We start from the raw sequence: 21042 nt of genomic DNA, 5'->3' as shown, positions 1-21042 counted from the left end.
CAGACTGAAATGGTAGTTGGAATTCCGTTTTCCAATGTCGTAGGAAAACAAAAGACGAAAACGAAAGTGGAAATTGGAATTCCGTTTTCCAAAGTCGTAAAAAAACGAAAAACGGAAATGGACACTGGAATTCCGTTTTCCAAAGTCGTAAAAAAACGAAAATCGGAAATAGAACTTTGAATTTTGTTTTTCAATATTGTAGGAAAACGGAAAACAAAAATAAAAGTTGTATTTCATTTTATCATGCCTTACAAAAACGGTTGGCACTAAGGTACACGCATTTTGCGGCTTAGAATCAAATCAATAACTAGACTGCCTTGTCATTTACTGTCATGACACATATGTGATAAACTAGTTAGGCACGTATGTGATCCGCTGATTTTCTACTCATCTTGCCTGTCTTTACTTCATACTGGCCTGATTATGGATTGTTTTGAAACCTTTGCTTTTTTTTTTTAGACAAATTGGTAGGTAAGCTGTTTATAAGGGTTGTTTGTCTGTGTCGTTGTATTCGCATCATTTATCATTAGGCCGATGGATTACTTTAGCATTTTTTATCGGTTACCTTATCGATTTGTCATTATATAGTTTGAATGTAAGTTATTGTAATGTCTGTCCTACTTTAATGTATATATCTGCACTTATTTGTCAGTAATTGGCAATGGTCCTTTAACTCAGTAAACATATAATAATGCATGTGATTTTGTCACATCTTATCTTATCAAGTTGTGTTAGCTCATGTCATTTAAGCTTATGTTTTCTCATCATAAATGAACTAAACAAATACGTCTTTCTTGTTTGCAGGTATGGTGACTACTTGAGGATTGCCAATGATAACAACTATACCGTAGGTATATACTGTGGGGTGAAGTCTGGATTGAACATCAGTTTCACTGGACGCTATGCTGTGCTAACCTTTCACTCAGACGGATATGCATATGGATACTACGGATACAGAGGATACAAGTTAGATTTCTCCTTTGTTTCTCCCGGTAAGTAGAAAGAGTCGAACGAAATACTCTCCAAAGTAAATGTCAATTTGCCATTCAGAGGTTGTTTGTTATGATAAATTATAATTTACCGATTATAATCTACGCGTTACTATTGGAAAAAAAATCGTCAAGTGGTACTGTATTAAGCGCGGTTGTTTAGCAAATACACCCTCAGGCGGTTACCTTATCGGACGATATTGTCCGATTGAGGCGAAAGATTGTACGAAAAAGGCACAGTCGGCCGAGAAACGAAGGTTTAAGGGCAACTGTAAAATTTTGAGGACAATCGGTAATGGGTTATTCCAAACCTACTCGGACCGCTTTTTATAGAAACCCTAACAACGTTAACTATATATTAATGTAAAGCTATTAAGCTGTACAATCTGGAAATAATGCTTTCGGTTTTGAAGGCGATGAAAGCACTGAAACCCAAAACTGTCAGTGTGTGCTTTGGCTGAATTAACTACCAGTTCTCACGTTAATGCAGATATCCCAGCAAGCTAGACTATATCCTTCAGGAGATAATGGGCTAACAAAGCGTTCAGGCTTTTTCGAAATGCCCATTGCGTACTGAGAAAATCTATTGTTATGTTTGATAATTGAATATTTTTAAAGGAGTCTTATGCGCTAGGAAGACGATTTTGGCAAGAGCCTGAAACACTTTTGTGCATTAGTGAGTGACGAATGTTTTCTCCAAATTTCGTTCAAATCTGGAAAATATCTCAACCCTATTGGTTGTGTTTTCACTAGGACAATTTTAGCTAGTTAAAGTCAGAAAAGTCCGGAAATAGTAGTATAACGTTTCATGAAGAAAAGACTCCTCCTTTCTTCGCGAGACTTTTCCTCAAGTATGTCACTCGAATCTAAAAAAACAAAACAAAAACAAAACAAAAACAAAAACAAAAAATACTTATATAAGCCATAAAAGAAACCTAAAGATAAACCCGTTAGGTCACATCGACGGCGAATTAACCCTTTTTTTACTGTTGTTTCCTGAATAACTTGCACGGATCTTAGCATTAATTTTTTTCTGCTTTCAGAAATTGTCAGTTAAATTAGCAAATGAATTTTTATGCTAAATAGTTATAATTAACAACTTGTATAGCGCATTTTAACATATAATGACCAAAGGCGCGTTACAGCATGGAAATTAAACTAGGTATGATACATTAGAGTTATACTTGGCATCTAAAGCTAACCTAAACAGATAGGTTTTCAGTGAGGATTTCAAACAATGTAGTGATCTAGGTTTCTGTATGGCAAGAGGTAAAGCATTCTACAGTGTGGAAGCAGCGGCGACAAAAAGACCTACCACCAAATTATAATCGCTACATTTTTTTTTTCCAGGAGGGAATTCTCGTAGAATTACATCATTTGAGCGGAAGTAATAGGCAGATTGTTTAATTATTGGTATTAAATTACTGATATATTGAGGTGACCGACTAAGCAAAGTCTCATCACAAAGCTCGGAACGTTCTAGAATTACGTAATGTAATTTCCCAAATTAGCTTTGGGGATCACTATAAGAAGGAAAAACGAAACAGTTTAGTCGTTATACTGTTCGCTGCCCTATTGTCGCCGTTTAAGTATAAGTAAGGGTTAGACAATGAACCAGAGGGGTCTATAGGATAAAGTGCCTCGAGAATAGATAGAAGGCGACGAGGGCAGAGCCCGAATGGCACTTCTATCTAATGCGAGAGGCGCTATATCCGATATCCCAGGACACTAGCGTTCATTGTCTGATCGTCTTAGAACATGGTCACATCCGCGAAGAAACCGCAATTTATGGAGATTCTATTTATGATCGTATTTTAATTTTGCCATTTACACTTAGGAATCACGTTGTTAGTTTGTTTTGGATGTCGCCGTAATATTTCTTTCTTTGGGGCTTTGTTTTTTCTTTGTTGTTTTAATGGCTCATTTGCTCCGGCTATGAACCAGTGTACAGAGCTCGATAAACTTGAGGCCGTCCTTGCCACTCAAGAGTTACTTGCTTTTGAAAGCGTAGAAATATCCGAGTGCTTGGGGGATGAATTCGATAAAAGTGCATGTTTCTAAAAGCCTACCACAGTGAACGAAATTGAGCAAAAAGAAAGAGAAAGAATTCCAACTCGACAAAGTACCGTGTGGTCGATAAACGTCTATCGAGTCTGAAATGAATACCGAAACACACAAATTGAAACCCTTAGAGATGAGTATAGTTCCGTTCCAGTTAATTTGGACAACACCCCCGTGAAAGAGGTAAATTACTGGCTTACAGAATTCATATTGGAAGTTCTGAGAGGTGATGGCAAGCCATACCCGTACCAGTGCTCTATACACTCATTAGTATGCTCTATATAGAGCATACTAATGAATAGGTCACTTTACCCCACACTTTCCCTGTCCTTAAAAGCCGCGGCCTCTTTACATAATTTAAGAAAGTTTCTGTTGATAAAGAGCACACAAATACTGGGAACTGATTGGCTGAGTGGATGTGAACATGTTCTAATGAGACATTAGAGCTTATTAGTGGATGGAAAAAATCGTTGAAATCTGAACGCACCTATCACTACGCTAGAATATAAAAACATTCCTTGTAAAGTGGGAGAACTAATCAATTTAGTACTCGACTTGAGACAATAATAAACAAAAAATTTTACCAAATTAACCTCACTAAGATATGACACTGCAGAGCAAACCATAAATTCAACGTCACAAAATTTACCCTACCCCAAGAAGATTTCATGTCCCTTCCTTTTCTCTGGGCAAATGTTGTTAACATTTTAGTGAGCGGTTGCCCCAGAACAACAAGAAAATGGAAGGAAATATTGCGTTGTTTGTGGATTAAACTTTCGATGCTGAGCTCACTGGCAACGGGTAATCCCGAGCGGGCAAGATCGCTCCATCTTGACCGCTCGGGAAGCTAATCACAGAGCATGATTTGACTCTTTCATTCTACTAGCTTTTTATGCCTCTATGCTTATTGTTTGTAGCTAAATATTTTAGCGCTCTCGTGCAATTTGGCGACTCAGATATTCAAAGACATTGACAATTGTATACATGTTATTTGGACCCGAATGGTGCCAAATAATTTAAAATGGCCAAGTCTGACTAAAAATGAGCCTCATGCCTGCTATCCTGTGATTCACTTAAGATAATTAATCTTTAAAAAAAATTAAAATAATACAAAATTTCTTTGGATATGTTGTTTCAAATCGAGACAGATATAGCGGCCATGAACCATTAAAGCATGCCCGAACAATAGCGACCTTTAATTTATCTCCTGGTTGTTCTTGCAAGGCAAAATCATCGACATCTAGCAATATCTATAGCTTGTTTTTTTAAGAAATTAATTATTCCACTCGCGCGTTTTGGATATGAAATGATTATATCCTATCATCTTATCTCAAACACGCGCTTATGGAATAATTGTTAAATATATTCAGTTTAGTATAATTACTCAGGTGATTACAGAGATTCTGTTTATCTGATTGGTCGAGGATTGCGTCATATCCTTCTATAACCACCTCGCGCGAGATTATTGTAGTGGCAGCCCTGTAATTTTCAAAATGTCTGTTTAGCGAATTTGTTGACGTTTCTGAGGAAGAAGTAAAAAGGACGATAGAAAATGTAATTCCGAAAGGCATTAAAGATGCAATTAAGTCCGGGGTGACACTTTTCTAAAACGGTATTCTTTTATCTTTGCCTCATACTATTTCAGATAAACCGAAAATAACGATTCCAGCGGTGCAAAAAGTTCCAGGTTACGTGGTAAAGTGTTCGGCTGAAGGAACTCATCCCATGAATATGTCGCTAATTCAGAATTCCACCATTTTGGGTCAGGGAACAGATACTGTAGTTGTAAAAGTTACAAAGGAGGGAAACGTCACTTGTATGGCTATCAACCAGGCAGGGACAGATTCAAAAACGTTTTCTGTTACAGGTTTGCCTTTTCTTTTGCTTTCCTTTGTGTTTGTTTTTTCCTTTTGTAACTAACTTTTAGATTTTTTAATACATATGACTAATACATATGTAATTCATATTATATTTTTACCTTCATTCTTTAAACAATAATATCCATATGAAGATTCTTGTGACATCTGTCGCATACTAATTCTGCGACGATAAGGAATTGAAAATTAGGGAGCTTACCATTACTGTTCAGTTTAAAAATGCACGAATTCACTTAAAAACAGGTTCACCGAGGTCGTCTTTGATGAAGTTTATGACACACTCCTTAACAGAACACACTACAACTCCTCCTTTGACAAAGCCATTAATAACACATAGACCACCATTCACTATCTTCTTACTTCTGCATTGACTATTAGATGACCGCATTTCTCTTTCTTCGTACATTGTTAAAATTTGTGAAAATTCCATCTTGCAACGCCTTCATGTCTGCAGAGCAAAGCGTTTTAATCGGCGCAATGTATTGAGTGGATTTTTTTTGTAAACTTGGTGAAGAAGTAAGTTTACCAAAGCTGGTTTGTTATTGTATTTGTTCACGGTAATCAGCATTCGACTGTCACTTTCTAAAAATTGATTCTGCTAGCCAAGGACATGCATTTTGTGTAAAACTTTGATAACGTCTTATGTAAATAGAGGATATTAATTTAAGTATTGTTAATTAAATACTTTCAAGCCAGATTCTCTTGGTAATATTTAACATTAAACGAGGCTTCCGAATGACTTGCTGGAATAAAACACATGGAAGTAGTGTGTAATTTTTCTTTACTTGCAAGTTTCCACTAACAAGTCTACTTCAGGCAGCCTCCATTGATTCTAACAATATGCTGAGCTCACTCAATTAAAGTGCACCTAAACCCCTCCATCCCCATTTTTTCTCCCACAAAAATCCCCATATTTTGGTTGGCATCCCGCAGAAGTTTTTTTTTTTTTGATTTGGTGAAATCTTCGCTATTTTGTACCCTCTGGAAAAACGGAAAATAGCCTAAAATCACCACCATTTTGGTTCACGACCGATTTTTAAGGAGCATGGGTCTAGTGGTTGCTGACGTCACTTTTAGAACACGAGAACACCACACATACTTCACTTGTTTCTTTTATATTTATTTTATTTTATTTATTTATTTATTTATTTATTTATTTATTTATTTATTTATTTATTTATTTATTTATTTATTCACCACGACATACAAACATAGAAAGTCACAATGAATAATAGACTAGGATCGTACATAAGTTTAGAATAAATAATAATAGTAAAAGAAGAAGTAAGAAGTGGCGGGGAGACCTCAAGAAACCCCCGGGCTTATACTGAGAGGTCTCCTCGGAGATTTGTTAGGACTTTAAGACTAGTAAAGACATTGTACTTAGATTTTTTAAAATACGTTGGTAAGACTATATAGACATAACAGAGTCGGACGTTTCATGCAATTAACTGAGGAAATCAAGAAGCTTTCTTTTGAAGGTAGATAGACTAGGGGAAGACGTAATTGATAATGGAAAAGCATTCCATATTTTTGGCCCTCTATAGAGTATAGTAAATTGCTTGAAATTATTTCGGCAGGTGTGAGGTCGAAAATGAGCTGAGGTTCTAGTATCATAATTATGAATTTGACCACCAGTCGGAATTAAATTTAAAAAGGGCGAAGGCAGCAAACGTTGGTGAGAGGAAAACGTAAATTTTGCAATATAAAGGGAATTCACTTTAAAAATATCTAGGATATTCAATTGTGCAAAAAAGGTGCAAGGTGATTAGAATTTGTCATAGCTCGCACAGCTCGTTTTTGAAGAAGAAAAATGCGATTTAAGTTTGTTACATAAGTAGAAGACCAAACTGTAGTACAATAAGTTAAATAGGGATAAATTAAGATTAACCGTATGTAGTTTAGATTAACCGTGTGTAGATTAGTAGGAGGGATTCCGTCCACGGCGACTTTAAACCTGCATAACGTTTTTAATATTTGCGCAAACTCCATGAAACTTAAGTTCGTTTTTAGAAATTTAACTGAAACAAGTTTTATGTGGTCGTTTGTATTCATTGACTTTGATGTTGTCATGGCAACCAAATTTTGACAGGAAGTTTTCTTCACAAAATGAAAGATTCCTTTTCAAAATAAAGAAAAAAACTTTTCTTAATATAGCTGTTGCTTTTAGGTAAAATTAGTGTTTCTTTAATTAATTGTTCTGATTGGTTTTTGTTCAATTTCTGTGCTTTTCTGAAGCTAGGAAAGGAAACGTGATGTAATATTTTTTAAGCCTGGTAAACAAATGAGAATGATGTACTGTTCAGTAATAACAAAGGCACCCTTCGAAAAAAAAATTCCGAGTGCACCTATCAGAAGTCGAGCCTAAGACCTTACGGTTACTAGTTGGAATGCTCTACACTGCCTGGTGAACAAATGAGTATGATGTATTATTCAGTAATAACACAGGCAAACTTAGAAAAAGAAATCCCGAGTGTTCCTATCAGGAGTAAGACCTAAGACCTTCCGATTACTAGTTCAGATGCTCTCAGGCTTAAAAAAAATCACATCACGTTTCCTCTCATTGCGCATATGCCACTCATTGACACTCCAATCCTAGTAGTATGCAAGTATGCAGGATGTTTGTCCCATAAACCTAGTTTAATGGCTTTAGCTTCCACGAGTCTCCTGTAGCTCAGTGGTAGAGCATCCGAACTAGTAATAGTAAGTTCGACTCCTGATTGCAGTTAGTCGCAGAAGTTGTAGTAAGGCTAGGAATTTGCAGGAAGGAAAAGCGTACTGTACGATACCTTCTAAGGCGATGAGCGTCCAGAGGCGAAGAAACGAAGAAAAAGATGGGTCGACTTTGTTAGACAGAAGCGTGCTCGATGGGAGTCATCGAAGAGTTCAGTAATATGCTCGAAGTATTTTGTAACGGACGATTTTGTATGCAATTACACATGCACAAAGGATTAAGGATCAAAGGATGAAGACTCGGAGCAAATAAACAATAGAGAGACACATTTCGAGAGGTATATAACTCAGTGAGGCGGCTCGCCAGTCGCGTGTATAGAACGAGTAGAGTTAACAATTTAGTGGCTCGAAGTCTCGGTGGCTCACCATATGGCCGGTCAGGGTGTAAAGAGCGAGTAAGGTTTATAATTTAGTGGTGCGACGTCTCAGCGGCCTGCCAATCGTTGTCCAGAGTGTAAAGAACGGGTTAGAGCGAGACAGCTTCAGAATCACCGCTTTCCCAGCAATTTATACTTCTGTAATAGCAGAACGACCCTCAAGTGATCGACAATCTTACCATTCACAACAGCGCTAGCAACAACGTTCGCACACTTTTGCAACCAAACGACTCCACAATTTCTACACTTGCATCTGAAGTACAGTAACATTATGTAAGCGGATAAATGATTTAAGAAATACAAACGCTTTAGCGTGTAAACAAAGCATACCAACACATGGAAAATATCAATAGGCATGACAAAACGACGCGTGGAATTAAAGTAAACAATCGCGAATCTTGACATTCCCTGAGTTCTACATTGTCTTGTTATCGGTCTTTTCGAATACGGCCTTCACTTTCCCCTTGGTATCTCGCTGTTTTTTCTCGTCTGCCAGTGGGTCGTCAGCATAAGCAACAGCATCGTCATCGCTAGACTCACTCGAGGTTTTGGGTTATCTCTGTGGTGATAAACAGGATAAATCCTGATCGGGTTACATTTCGTATCCAGCTATTAAACTGATTTCTGAGTTGCCTGAGTCAAAGCCCGACTCCAAATGCGATGACGTGAATGACATTGTAAATTTCGGTAGAATTCTGATGGCTATGGAGCCCGAATCGAACGAATTTTGCAACAGAAAGCTTTGAAAGTTCGAAAATAAAGATAACTGACTGAAAATCGCTTAAGCGTCGTTCTCGATTTGACGTCAGAACTTGACTTTCTCCAGATCCCCTTTACGCGGTCGTGAACAATTCGGTATTCAACTTTAAGGGGGATAAAAAGGCGAGGATTTAACCGAAACATTTTTTCTTTACGTAGAGATACTCACCAAAGTATGGAAATTTGTTTTAGAGAAAAAATTGGGCGTTTGGAGCACTTTATTGTTAAATAGAAGGAAATCAAAATATTATTTACTTATGTTTGACTCGTAGTTCTTAGGTGCCAGAAAAAGAACCGTACTAAAACAAGTGTTTCTCTGTAAAACGCACTATTTCTGATATATAATTATGGTAAAAAACAAGAAACGTGTCACAAAGCTAAGCTATTAATAAAGTAGTTACACCGTACAAAGCTATACACTAATCAATTGATACCTTTTGTGCTGATTTTTGCAGAGTGTAACATCTAAAAATTGTACTTATTTTGCATGTTTTTTCGAATGTACTAATTTTTAATTAAAACGTTTTTTCAAGTTCTTTGACTCAGGTTTTCTTTTTCTTTTAACCTTTCTAAAATGGTTATTTAAAACTAAAATTTGTTTGAAAAATAAACGCTAAAAAATCTCGACGTTTCGACCTCTCCTAGGTCGTTTTCAAGTGAGAGTAAAATACAAAGCTTAGCATAAATATATTACAAACAGTTAAAATCGGTAAGAGAGTTATGAACGCTAAAATGTGATAAAATGTGTTAATGATAAGTATTTATAAAGTAAAACTGGACTTTAACTCTGAAACATTAAAACAATAATGAGGCTTCCTAAGAACTGATCTTAACAAATAATTTCGCAGCAGTGAGGGAAGACAAGTCACCCCTTGTGAATCAACAGTGCGTTGTCTATTATTCTCAGTGTAGCCTGGGCGATGCAGGTTATGTCGGTTACACGCACCGACGTCTTCACCAGCGAATTGAAGAACACAAGGGATCGGCAATCGCAAACTACTCGAGGGAGCAGCACAATATAGCCCCAAATGGCATTGCGCGAAGTTTTGAAATTTTAAGAAAATGTAAGAACAAACTTGACTGCCTCATTTTCGTAATGCTTTTTTTTTTATCAAAGAACTTAAACCAACACTAAACAAGCTGCGTGATTTCATCCGAGCGAAATTATTTGTTTAGATCAGTTTTTATCAGGCCTCATTATTGTTTTATTACTTCATTGTTTTATGTCCTTTTTTAACTTTATAAATACTAATCACTGCTTCTTTTATCACATTTTAGCGTTCATGACATTCTTACCGATTTTAACTGTTTGTAATATATTTATGCTAAGCTTTGGTTTTTTTTAAGCGCACTTGAAACTGACCTCGGAGAGGTCGAAACGTCGTGATTTTTTAGCGTTAACTTTTATCACAAACTGATCTACATTTAAGGAATGACTTATTAAAACTAAATGTCTACTTAATCCAACAGGATGTGGTGCCGTTGTCAACAACGTCCTGAAAAGTCCCGGATATCCAAACAACTATCCAAACATCATGGACTGTGTCTATCGGGTTGATATTCCACACGGCATGGCTATGAAGATTTACTTTTCCCATTTTAACCTACAGGATTCTTGGAGATCTTGCTGGTACAAAACTATCGAATCAGTGTTTAGAGTATACATTACATAACCTCCTTTGCATGATAACGGTGGTTGTGATTGTTTCTTTGTTTTGTCTATATTTGCTTGAACCTTGTTTTTTTTCTTTCATTATTAGGGCTAAGTATTAGTCTTTCTGTTTGTGGCCCTTTCTCCGTTATTTTAATACCTTTATTCTCCTAATGTATATTGTGGAGATGACTGGAGAAGAATAAAAGACAAAAAAAAAAAAAAGAAAGAAAGAAAGAAAAAGAAAAAAAAAAAAAGGTTTATACACTACTCGAAAAAAAGTTATTGAAACATCGCAAAGAACAAATTTACATGTTAGTCTCATTACTCTAGAACTAGCTATTTTTATCTTGAGACTCATTCGCCTGTTTCTTTGCTTATTTGTGTGTTTTTTTTTTTTTTTTGCTTTTTGTTGTTATTGTTGTTGTTTTGATCTGCGGCTTAGAATCAAATCAATAACTAGACTGCCTTATCATTTACTGTCATGACACATATGTGATAAACTAGTTAGGCACGTATGTGATCCGCTGATTTTCTACTCATCTTGCCTGTCTTTACTTCATACTGGCCTGATTATGGGTTGTTTTGAAACCTTTGCTTTTTTTTTTAGACAAATTGGTAGGTAAGCTGTTTGTAAGGGTTGTTTGTCTGTGTTGTTGTATTTGCATCAGTTATCATTAGGCCGATGGATTACTTTAGCATTTTTTTATGGGTTACCTTGTCGATTTGTCATTATATAGTTTAAATGTAAGTTATTGTAATGTTTGTCTTACTTTAATGTATATATGTGCTCTTATTTGTTAGGAATTGGCAATGGTCCTTTAACTCGATCAGTAAACATATAATAATGCGTGTGATTTTGTCACATCTTATCTTATCAAGTTGTGTTAGCTCATGTCATTTAAGCTTATGTTTTCTCATCATAAATGAACTAAACAAATACGTCTTTCTTGTTTGCAGGTATGGTGACTACTTGAGGATTTCCAATGATAACCACTATACCGTAGGTACATACTGTGGGGTGAAGTCTGGATTGAACATCAGTTTCACTGGACGCTATGCTGTGCTAACCTTTCACTCAGACGGATATGCATATGGATACTACGGATACAGAGGATACAAGTTAGATTTCTCCTTTGTTTCTCCCGGTAAGTAGAAAGAGTCGAACGAAATACTCTCCAAAGTAAATGTCAATTTTCCATTCAGAGGTTGTTTGTTATGATAAATTATAATTTACCGATTATAATCTACGCGTTAAGCCGCCGTTACACGTTGAAACTTTTAGCTGAAACTTGTGTGCAACGGCGAACGAGACCAGTTTCACGAAGTGGTGTTACACGGTGAAACTCTTGTTTTTTCACCACTGCGACCGTTGCGAGCCGTTGCAGAAGTAGAAAGCGGTTCTACTTTTCGTGAAACTTGTCTCGCAACGGAAGTTCGAAAAAGTTTCACGAAACCGACCATATCACACGGTGCAACGCCTGCTGAAACCTGTTTCGCAGCGCCGTTGCACACAAGTTTCAGCTAAAAGTTTCAACGTGTAACGGCGGCTTTAGGGGGAAAAAAATCGTCAAGTGGTACTGTATTAAGCGCGGTTGTTTAGCAAATACACCCTCAGGCGGTTACCTTATCGGACGATAATGTCCGATTGAGGCGAAAGATTGTACGAAAAATGCACAGTCGGCCGAGAAACGAAGGTTTAAGGGCAACTGTGAAATTTTGAGGACAATCGGTAATGGGTTATTCCAAACCTACTCGGACCGCTTTTATAGAAACCCTAAAAACGTTAACTATATATTAGTGTAAAGCTATTAAGCTGTACAATCTGGAAATAATGCTTTCGGTTTTGAAGGCGATGAAAGTACTGAAACCCAAAACTGTCAGTCTGTGCTTTGACTGAATTAACTACCAGTTCCCACGTTAATGCAGATATCCCAGCAAGCTAGACTATATCCTTCAGGAGATAATGGGCTAACAAAGCGTTCAGGCTTTTCGAAATGCCCATTGCGTACTGAGAAAATCTATTGTTAAGTTTGATAATTGAATATTTTTAAAGGAGTCTTATGCGCTAGGAAGACGATTTTGGCAAGAGCCTGAAACACTTTTGTGCATTAGTGAGTGACGAATGTTTTCTCCAAATTTCGTTCAAATCTAGAAAATATCTCAACCCTATTGGTTGTGTTTTCACTAGGACAATTTTAGCTAGTTAAAGTCAGAAAAGTCCGGAAATAGTAGTATAACGTTTCATGAAGAAAAGACTCCTCCTATCTTCGCAAGACTTTTCCTCAAGTATGTCACTCGAATCTAAAAAAAAAAACAAAACAAAAACAAAACAAAAACCAAAACAAAAAATACTTATATAAGCCATAAAAGAAACCTGAAGATAAACCCGTTAGGTCACATCGACGGCGAATTAATCTTTTTTTACTGTTGTTTCCTGAATAACTCGCACGGATCTTAGCATTAATTTTTTTCTGCTTTCAGAAATTATTACATTAGCAAATGAATTTTTATGCTAAATAGTTATAATTAACAACTTGTATAGCGCATTTTAACATATAATGACCAAAGGCGCGTTACAGCATGGAAATTAAACTAGGTATGATAAATTAGAGTTATACTTGGCATCAAAAGCTAACCTAAACAGATAGGTTTTCAGTGAGGATTTCAAACAATGTAGTGATCTAGGTTTCTGTATGGCAAGAGGCAAAGCATTCCACAGTGTGGAAGCCGCGGCGACGAAAAGACCTACCACCAAATTATAATCGCTACATTTTTTTTCCAGGAGAAAATTCTCGCAGAATTACATCATTTGAGCGGAAGTAATAGGCAGATTGTTTAATTATTGGTATTAAATTACTGATATATTGAGGTGACCGACTAAGCAAAGTCTCATCACAAAGCTCGGAACGTTCTAGAAATACGTAATGTAACTTCCCAAATTAGCTATGGGGAACACTATAAGAACAGAAAACGAAACAGTTTAGTCGTTATGTTGTTCGCTGCCCTATTGTCGCCGTTTAAGTATAAGTAAGTAAGTACAATTTCCGAAATAAAATGCTTTGTTTAAAACAAACAAAGTTGTCCAAGAAAAGTGACAATTGTGGCTCTTGTTTTGTTTTAGATTGGTTTTCAACCCAAAAAGAAATAACGACACCCATTGAATGACAAACCAAAGTCGTATTAACACGTGTTTGCAGAGGTTTTATGTGTCAGTGAGACAAACAAATAGCAAACCGTTTAAAGTTTTTTTCACTTAAAGCGCATCCGAGCAGCCATTGATAGATATTTGAAGCAAGCACCTATTAAAAACCCGGGGTCTATCGTCAGTGATTATGAATTTAAGAAGGCAAATGATGCCCTAAATGCAGTCTGTAAAAATCTGATGAAAGAGGAAAAAAGTTCGTCCAGTTCTTTATAAAACTCCCTTCACAAGCGAGCAATTGCAAAAGCTTTTTTAAAAGTGGTCAACTGGGAAATGCAGATACAAAAGATCCTAAACAATTACAGCAAACCGCGTGGTTTTACACAAACCTGTATTTTGGGAGGAGAGGAAGAGAAAACCAACGCAGTCTCACTCCAAAGATCTTTATGCTTCACCAAACATCCCAGGGTTATGTAGACGATATTTTAAGCACGGTGCCTACTAATGTTACTGCGCATACGTTCTGCGCATCTCGACATACTCGGGTTTCCTATGGGTGGTACCTACTACTACAGGGATAATTTTGCGCGGTTTAAAACTATACGGAGAAAGCAGAACTTACCAAGTGCTTTTGGTATCTCAAAAGAAAATTAGGGGTAACCATGCGTTTTTCAGAAATAATTAAGCTTCAATTTAGGAAAACATCCCATACATTGCTTTATATTTTGGCGCTTTTTAGAGATATTATTGCTTAATGATCTCTGAAAAATGCGTGGCTACCCCCAATTTTCTTTTGGATTCCAAGAGGCCTTGCTCATATCTGTTTTTCCCGCATAGTAATAAGCCGCACAAAAATACTTCGGTATTAGTAGGCACCGTCCTTAAAGGGAGAGTTTCACGGTTCGGTGCATGCGCGAGCGATAACGTAAGCGCTGTCAAGCCAATTGTTTTTGGACCAATTAAAAGCGAGTACACAACACCGGCGGGATACGGCGGGCAAGTCTTATAACTTGCTGGCATAAAAATAAAACTGACCGGCCAGTGTTTCGGTCACGTTTCAGAAAGAAACAAAAAGGCTGTCCATGTAAAACACATGGGGATTTTTGCAGCGCCGCTTCGTGAATGTCCCATGACATTTTGCGAACTTTTGCGAACGTATACGGTTTTATTTTAGTACAATGTCGATATCTCGCGGCATCGACCTTTTTTTATTACGCGCGGTTCGAAAAGCCGAGAAGCTCCCTCAAACCTACGTGCTTAAATCCAGTATTTCATCAGCATTCAGTGATAAACTTAACATAGTGTGCACGCTCGATAGCCTGATTTTATTAGACCAGCGAGAGGGCGAAGAACGAGAAATCCGCAAGCTTCAAGAAGTGATGCGACCGTTTAGTAACAACAACACTGAGCGTCCTTCCGAGATACTGGAATGCATTTGAGAAAACTCTGCCATGGTGGCAAATCAAAACTGCGTTTGCCATTCGCAATGCCCATAATTTTATGGATAAATGAATACCTTACAATAGTTTTTGTACTTTGCCGCAAATCTTTTGGATTTTTTTCTACTGCAAGTTTCTGAGACTGCGCAATGTATGGCGAGATCACTGTGTAGCTTTGTTTTTTATTGATGAATGAGCTTTTGTTAATGGGCCAGTTTGTCAGAGCGCGCGCGATTTAGCATGCATCATTGCACAAATGTATAAAAATGTATGAAATAAAAATATTTTTTTGCTTGATAGATCGGTCACTGAGGTATGCTAAGACAATTAGACGGCTGTATGCTCTATTTTCTTATTAGTATGCTCTATATAGATCATAGTAATAAGTAGTCATTTTACCCCACAATTTCCCTGTGCTTTAAAGCCCCCGCCTCTTTGCATATTTTAAGAGAGTTTGTGGGATATAGAGCACACAAATACAGGGCACTTATTGGCTGAGTGAATGTGAACATGTTCTGATAAGAAGTTAGAGATTAATACTGAATAGAAACAATCGCTGAAATCGGATGATCGTACAGTGCACGTGGTAATAAACAAGCATAGTGAAAGACAACGCACGGTTTATCTCCAGCCACTTTGAGACGATTTTGTTGTTTACAACAAGAAAAAGGCAGGTAAAATGAAATGATGAAATGAGAAACACATGCAACTATTCTGAATTGCACTAAACACTGAACGCAACTATCACTACACTTGAATTTAAAAACATTCCTTGCAAAGTGGGAGAACTAATCAATTTAGTACTCCACTTGAGACACTAATAAACAAAAAGTTTTACCAAATTAACCTTACACTAAGATCTGACACTGCAGAGCAACTCATAAATTCAACGTCACAGTCATTAAAGCTAAAACAAAATTACCTTACCCCAACAAGATTTCATGTCCCTTTACTAGTGAGCGTTTCCACTAGAACAACAAGAAAATCAAAGGAAATGTTGCATTGTTTGTGGATTAAACTTTTGATGCTGATCTTACTGGTAATGGGTAATCGGGAGCGGACAAGATTGCTCCATCTTAACCGCTCGGGAAGCCAATCACAGCCCATGATTGGGCTCTTTCATTCTACTAGCTTTTTATGCCCTTATTCTTATTGTTTGTAGATAAATATTCTAGCGCTCTCGTGCAATTTGGCGACTTAGATATTCAAAGACGTTCACAATTGTACACTCACTCTGACCGTAATGGGCCAAATAATGTAAAATAGCTCAACTCAGGCTAAAAATGGGCTTCATGCCAGCTATCCTGTCATTCGATTAAGATAATTAATCTTTCACGAAAAGTTAACATAACCCAATATTTGCTGGGATAAGTTCTTGCAAATCGAGACAGATAAAGCGGCCATGAGCCATTTAAGCATGCCCCTAGAATAGCGACCGTTGAATTATCTCCTGATTGTTCTTTTAAGGTGAAATCATCAAGATCTAGCAATATCTCTTGATTGGTTTTGATGATTATACGCTGTCATCTTATCTCAAACGCGCGTTTGAAAATAATTGTTAAATATATCCAGTTTAGTATAATTACTCAGGTGATTTTAGAGATTCCGTTCATCTGATTAGTCGAGGATTGCGTCATATCCTACTAATAAATATATTTTAAGCCAAACCTAAAAGGGTAGCTCCAATATTTTTCATAGCATTTATAGAAATCTGGTTAGCGTATGAACGTAATAACCTTAATACCAGTTCCTCATCCCGTCTGCAGTTATATACATTTTTAGTGCATTCGAAGCAAACTGCTTAAACAATAATAACAATGTAATACAAAGGGAAACATTTTTTTGAATGCTGATTTGTTTTAACAGAGGGAAATTTTTCTCAACTTTCCTTTCCTCGAGGGCAAAATTTCTTACTCCTGATTGGTCGAGCGGCTATAATACTCGCTCCTCATTGGCTGAGCAGGTCAGTTCTACATTTCATTAAATTCTTCATTTTGTGTCCAAAAACAACGAGTTCTTCCAAGTTCTTTGGAGTTCGACTGTTTAAGCCAGGTTTTTTTTGTACCACAAATACATGAAAATCAAGTGCTGCATTTAGACTAAGGAAAATCATAAACGTTAAGTTTTCGTGTCTCTTACAAAAAAAGGCAACCGATTTTTTGATCAAAACTAGAAACTTGAGTCGGATTGACATTTGTTTAGCTGAGAAACTGAAATCAGTCATGGCGACTAAGAGCTTTCACCTCGCTACTTCTTCTTTCAACGAATGATAACCGAGCATAACAGTGCCCTTTTGATGGGAGGAAGGAGCAGGTCAAATTCGGTGGAAAAAAATTACTCCGTAAGTTTTTTTTTTAGATCCACCGTTTGCTATTTTTATCGATCTATTTTCGCGGATTTTCGAGCGGTAGGAAGCTTCACAGCGCAGGTGAACAATTGCTTGATGCTTGACATTAAGTTTTATTGTTGTCAGTTTACTCCTGAATTAAATTTATATTCTCTTAATGTTCCCAACCCATGAGAGTAAGTGAGACAACAACAGATTGTGGGATAAAGGGGTAGGGGAGGAAGCACTCCATTCCGGCAGAACTTATATACAGGTCAGGCTAAACTAAATTGGGAACCTGCCTCCCGAGAGGGCCGAGACCCCCGTGGGCAAGGCCTGTATCGAGTCCCCCCCTGAGGGCAATCCCCACTGAGCAAGGATACATCCTCCCCAAAGGGCCCCCCCCCCCCTGAGCGAGCCAACAATCTCCCCAGAGGGCCCCCCAATGAGTGAGGACTTCATGTAATCCTTCCCAGAGAGCGATAATCCCCCATGAGCGAGGTCCTTATGGGACACTCCCCATGGGGCCAACAATCCCCTCAGAGCGAGGTCCTATCCTATCCAAGTCTATTTCCATGGTTACCGTAGTAACCAGTTGTGAATGGGGCAGGATGTTTTAAGACTGTGAGTCCATGGGGAAAAGTGTGACCTGTATTGGGAGCACTTCATCCCACAAATACACAAAGTGTATTCCCCATGACGAACCACAAGCCCTATTGTTGTCTCATTAGATGTAGATATCCCTTACAAAACATTATGGACCCTAGCTGCATATCTAATTAGAGTTAGAGTTAGGTACGGCAACAGTTCCTGAGATCTCTGAGGGAATTTCTGGGTGAACACACAACCGCATCGTCCGCGTGAAATACACGTGAGAAGCACTGCCTGCTCCACCCGTCCGCCGACCAGGAGCGAGCTTCTGAGATCTCCGTGAACAAAGAAAGGGAAGAGAAACAGCATAAAGGGCCGTTTCCAAAAACACCGTCCATAGAGGCCTCCAATCCATCCAAAAACGAGAGCCCGCGATCAGCGAATTACAGATCTGCAAAAGAAGGCACACGCACACACAACGACAACAACAACCACAAAAACAACACAGAACTCTGAACGCCTCCCAAGGGAAAAAGCAATAACAATGAAAAACCTCCATCATCATATCAAACTTAGCTCCGGGTTTTTTAAGGACCTTACCATGTGGCAGAATTTTATCTCTAATTGGAATGGTGCTCGCCTTCTGGCGAAATTTGTAATCATAGACCGCCCATCCCAGACCAGCGCCTGATGTCTTCTTTTTAGAAACTTTGACCACCGAGTTATCCAGGGATAGCACTAAGTTGTCTCCCTCATCATGAATTGATAAGTTTTTTGGGGAGTAATTTTGAAAGATCAAAGAACTCACCGGTCTGGATTTCCTTCACGTATGCTGACGGGATGGCCTGGAAGGGCGCACCATTTTGTAAAGAAGTGTCCACTGTACCCGGTGAATGTCCTGGCAATGTCTCTTGGATTTCTTGCGAGAGAGGCGATGATCCGAGGACTTGTTGTTGTTGTTGTGTTGGCAAGATGGCGTCGGCTGGAGCAAATGGTGAGTTCTGTTGGGCCCGCATAGCGTTGACCGCAGCTTTCGCAGCTTCACTTGCGATTCCTGTCGCCGCATCAGAGACAGCTTCTTGAACAAAGCGCTTTATGGTTGTCATTTGTTCATTTGTAAAACTTTGGGGGCGTTCCGAAGCGGGTGGGTCCGCCATCGGTGAAGGATTATTCCGCCGATTGTTCTGTTCGCCACGCTCGTCAGAGCCTTCTAAAGCAATACCTGCGTCCCTCAATCGCTCGGTAAGAACATTTCGGTTGCCCGTGACGGGGAGACCGTTAGTTTGGCAGATATCGCGGAGCTGTGAGAGCGAGAGGGCTTGCAAAACAGCAGTTCGGAGTTGGAGACTTCCCGCGGCTGTTCGGGAACGAGAGCGTCGAGGCGGCATTATGTGTGTTATCCGGACCAAAGATCGTCGAACCGTATAAAACCGCTGGTAAATCGCAGAGAAAACAAGAATACTATGGACTGAAAACTGTAGGACTGGTAAACCGAACGTGGAACTTGTAAAACACAGCTGAACTTGTAGAACAAAACTACACGTGTGAAGGTTTCATACAGATAGGCACGATGAACAATGGTATATTCATGGTATTTGATTACACGTGAGCACCTCGATCCCCATTGGTCTAATAAGATAACCGGATGTTGCACAAGGACCGGAATGACCTTTGGGCATTGGGATTTGACAGGTCCTGTCTTGGTAGCATATCACATCACCGGTAATCAAAACCTGAAGCCGTAACTTCATGGTTGTCACATTAACTTTAATTTATAATACTTATAAATTGGCTTTTTTATTACATGTGAAGAATTTACAACTCAGTCAATATTGCTGCTACTAACATCTAAACAAACTTCAACAAGAGGAGAACACGGGAAAATTACTCTTGGTTGCTTGGCACAGATCTCAACGAGAGCCATGCGGTGCGAACGAAACTAACCTAAACAAAGTGTTTAAAAATTAGTTTTTGGACGAATATTTGTTCTGTCGAAACGATTGAAGTATATTTGTAAAGCTTGAAACACATTAATAAGGCAAAATTATTGATTATTGTGCGGAAACGCATTAGACTTAAGTACGTGGTTAGCAAGTTGCCTAAATTAGTAGGAGTTGCGTTCAAGTTAACAAAGAAAAATTCACCGTCGTTTGCACATGTTCTCCTCAAAACCTTAAATTAGGTCATTTCACGTTGCGTTGTAGACTTGCAGAGGACGGCAAAAAAATCTACCAAAATTTAAAATGCTCGTTCGGAGCGATTTTTTTGCAGCGTTGTTGCTGCCGTCTTTGCTTAACAGGGTTCCCAGACATATTAAAAAATGTTCGGAAACTCAAAACTGTGTCAATTCTGCTCCTAATTGGTAACAAATATAGTCTCTAAATATACGCTGAGAAAAGGAGAATACAAAAAATACTTTTTGGTGTTTGGTAGAATATTTCAGAGCTTTGAAACTTTTGTAAACACATAAAAGTCTTGCGGTGCGAATGAAAAAACACGGCCACGGAACAATTTTTTTTCTTTCAAAAATTAATCTCTTTCGAATATTGATGGTATCCAAAGCGAATAAAGCGTCTATGCTAAGCTATTTAAGAGTTCTACAAGTTATCATAACTGATCACGAACTGGTGATATGGGCAAATGTGAGGCTTTTAAACTTACTTTTTACTGCTAGCCTACTCTAACTTGCTATAAGTTGTCGCACTTGACTTGGGCACGGACAAGATGGCTGAACAGACGTGTCCGTAAGAGCTCCGCACTTGTTAGCTGATTGTAAACTAAATGTTGCCCGTCTATGGATGATATTGCTCTCACTCTAAAGCTACCAACGAAATCTGTTACTCAAAAACGTACATTAACCCAACGAAGTGATTCTAGCGGGTCGGAATCAAGCTCTCCGTTAGATAAGCGACTCAAGAACTCGACGCACGCTGAACACGAAGGCGAAGTCCAAGAAGTTTTGGAAGGAGCGCCCGAATCACCGCTTGCCGTAGATATGTCGGAGAAGTGGAGGGGGAAGACAAGTCACCCCTTGTGAATCAACAGTGCGTTGTCTATTATTTTCAGTGTAACCTGGACGATGCAGGTTATGTCG

The 21042-nt window shown here is 38.3% G+C and overlaps 1 protein-coding gene across 1 annotated transcript in view; it reads left to right on the top strand.

Moving 5' to 3' along the window:
• Positions 1 to 12544, top strand: part of LOC146456071 (CUB and sushi domain-containing protein 3-like) — a 75962-nt gene extending 63418 nt beyond the window's left edge. Inside the window, exons 11-15 of the mRNA XM_085093542.1 lie at positions 805 to 992; positions 4696 to 4917; positions 10267 to 10426; positions 11408 to 11595; positions 12504 to 12544. Of these exons, the coding sequence (XP_084949668.1) occupies positions 805 to 992; positions 4696 to 4917; positions 10267 to 10426; positions 11408 to 11595; positions 12504 to 12544 (799 nt within the window). The remainder of the gene's footprint in view (positions 1 to 804; positions 993 to 4695; positions 4918 to 10266; positions 10427 to 11407; positions 11596 to 12503) is intronic.
• The last annotated feature ends 8498 nt before the right edge of the window (positions 12545 to 21042 follow it).

Source organism: Pavona decussata, unplaced genomic scaffold (assembly GCF_977016875.1).
Source record: "Pavona decussata unplaced genomic scaffold, jaPavDecu1.1 SCAFFOLD_261, whole genome shotgun sequence".
Lineage (NCBI taxonomy): Eukaryota > Metazoa > Cnidaria > Anthozoa > Scleractinia > Agariciidae > Pavona > Pavona decussata.
The sequence above is the reverse complement of the archived record's forward strand: the minus strand, read 5'-3'. Positions and strand labels throughout refer to the sequence as shown.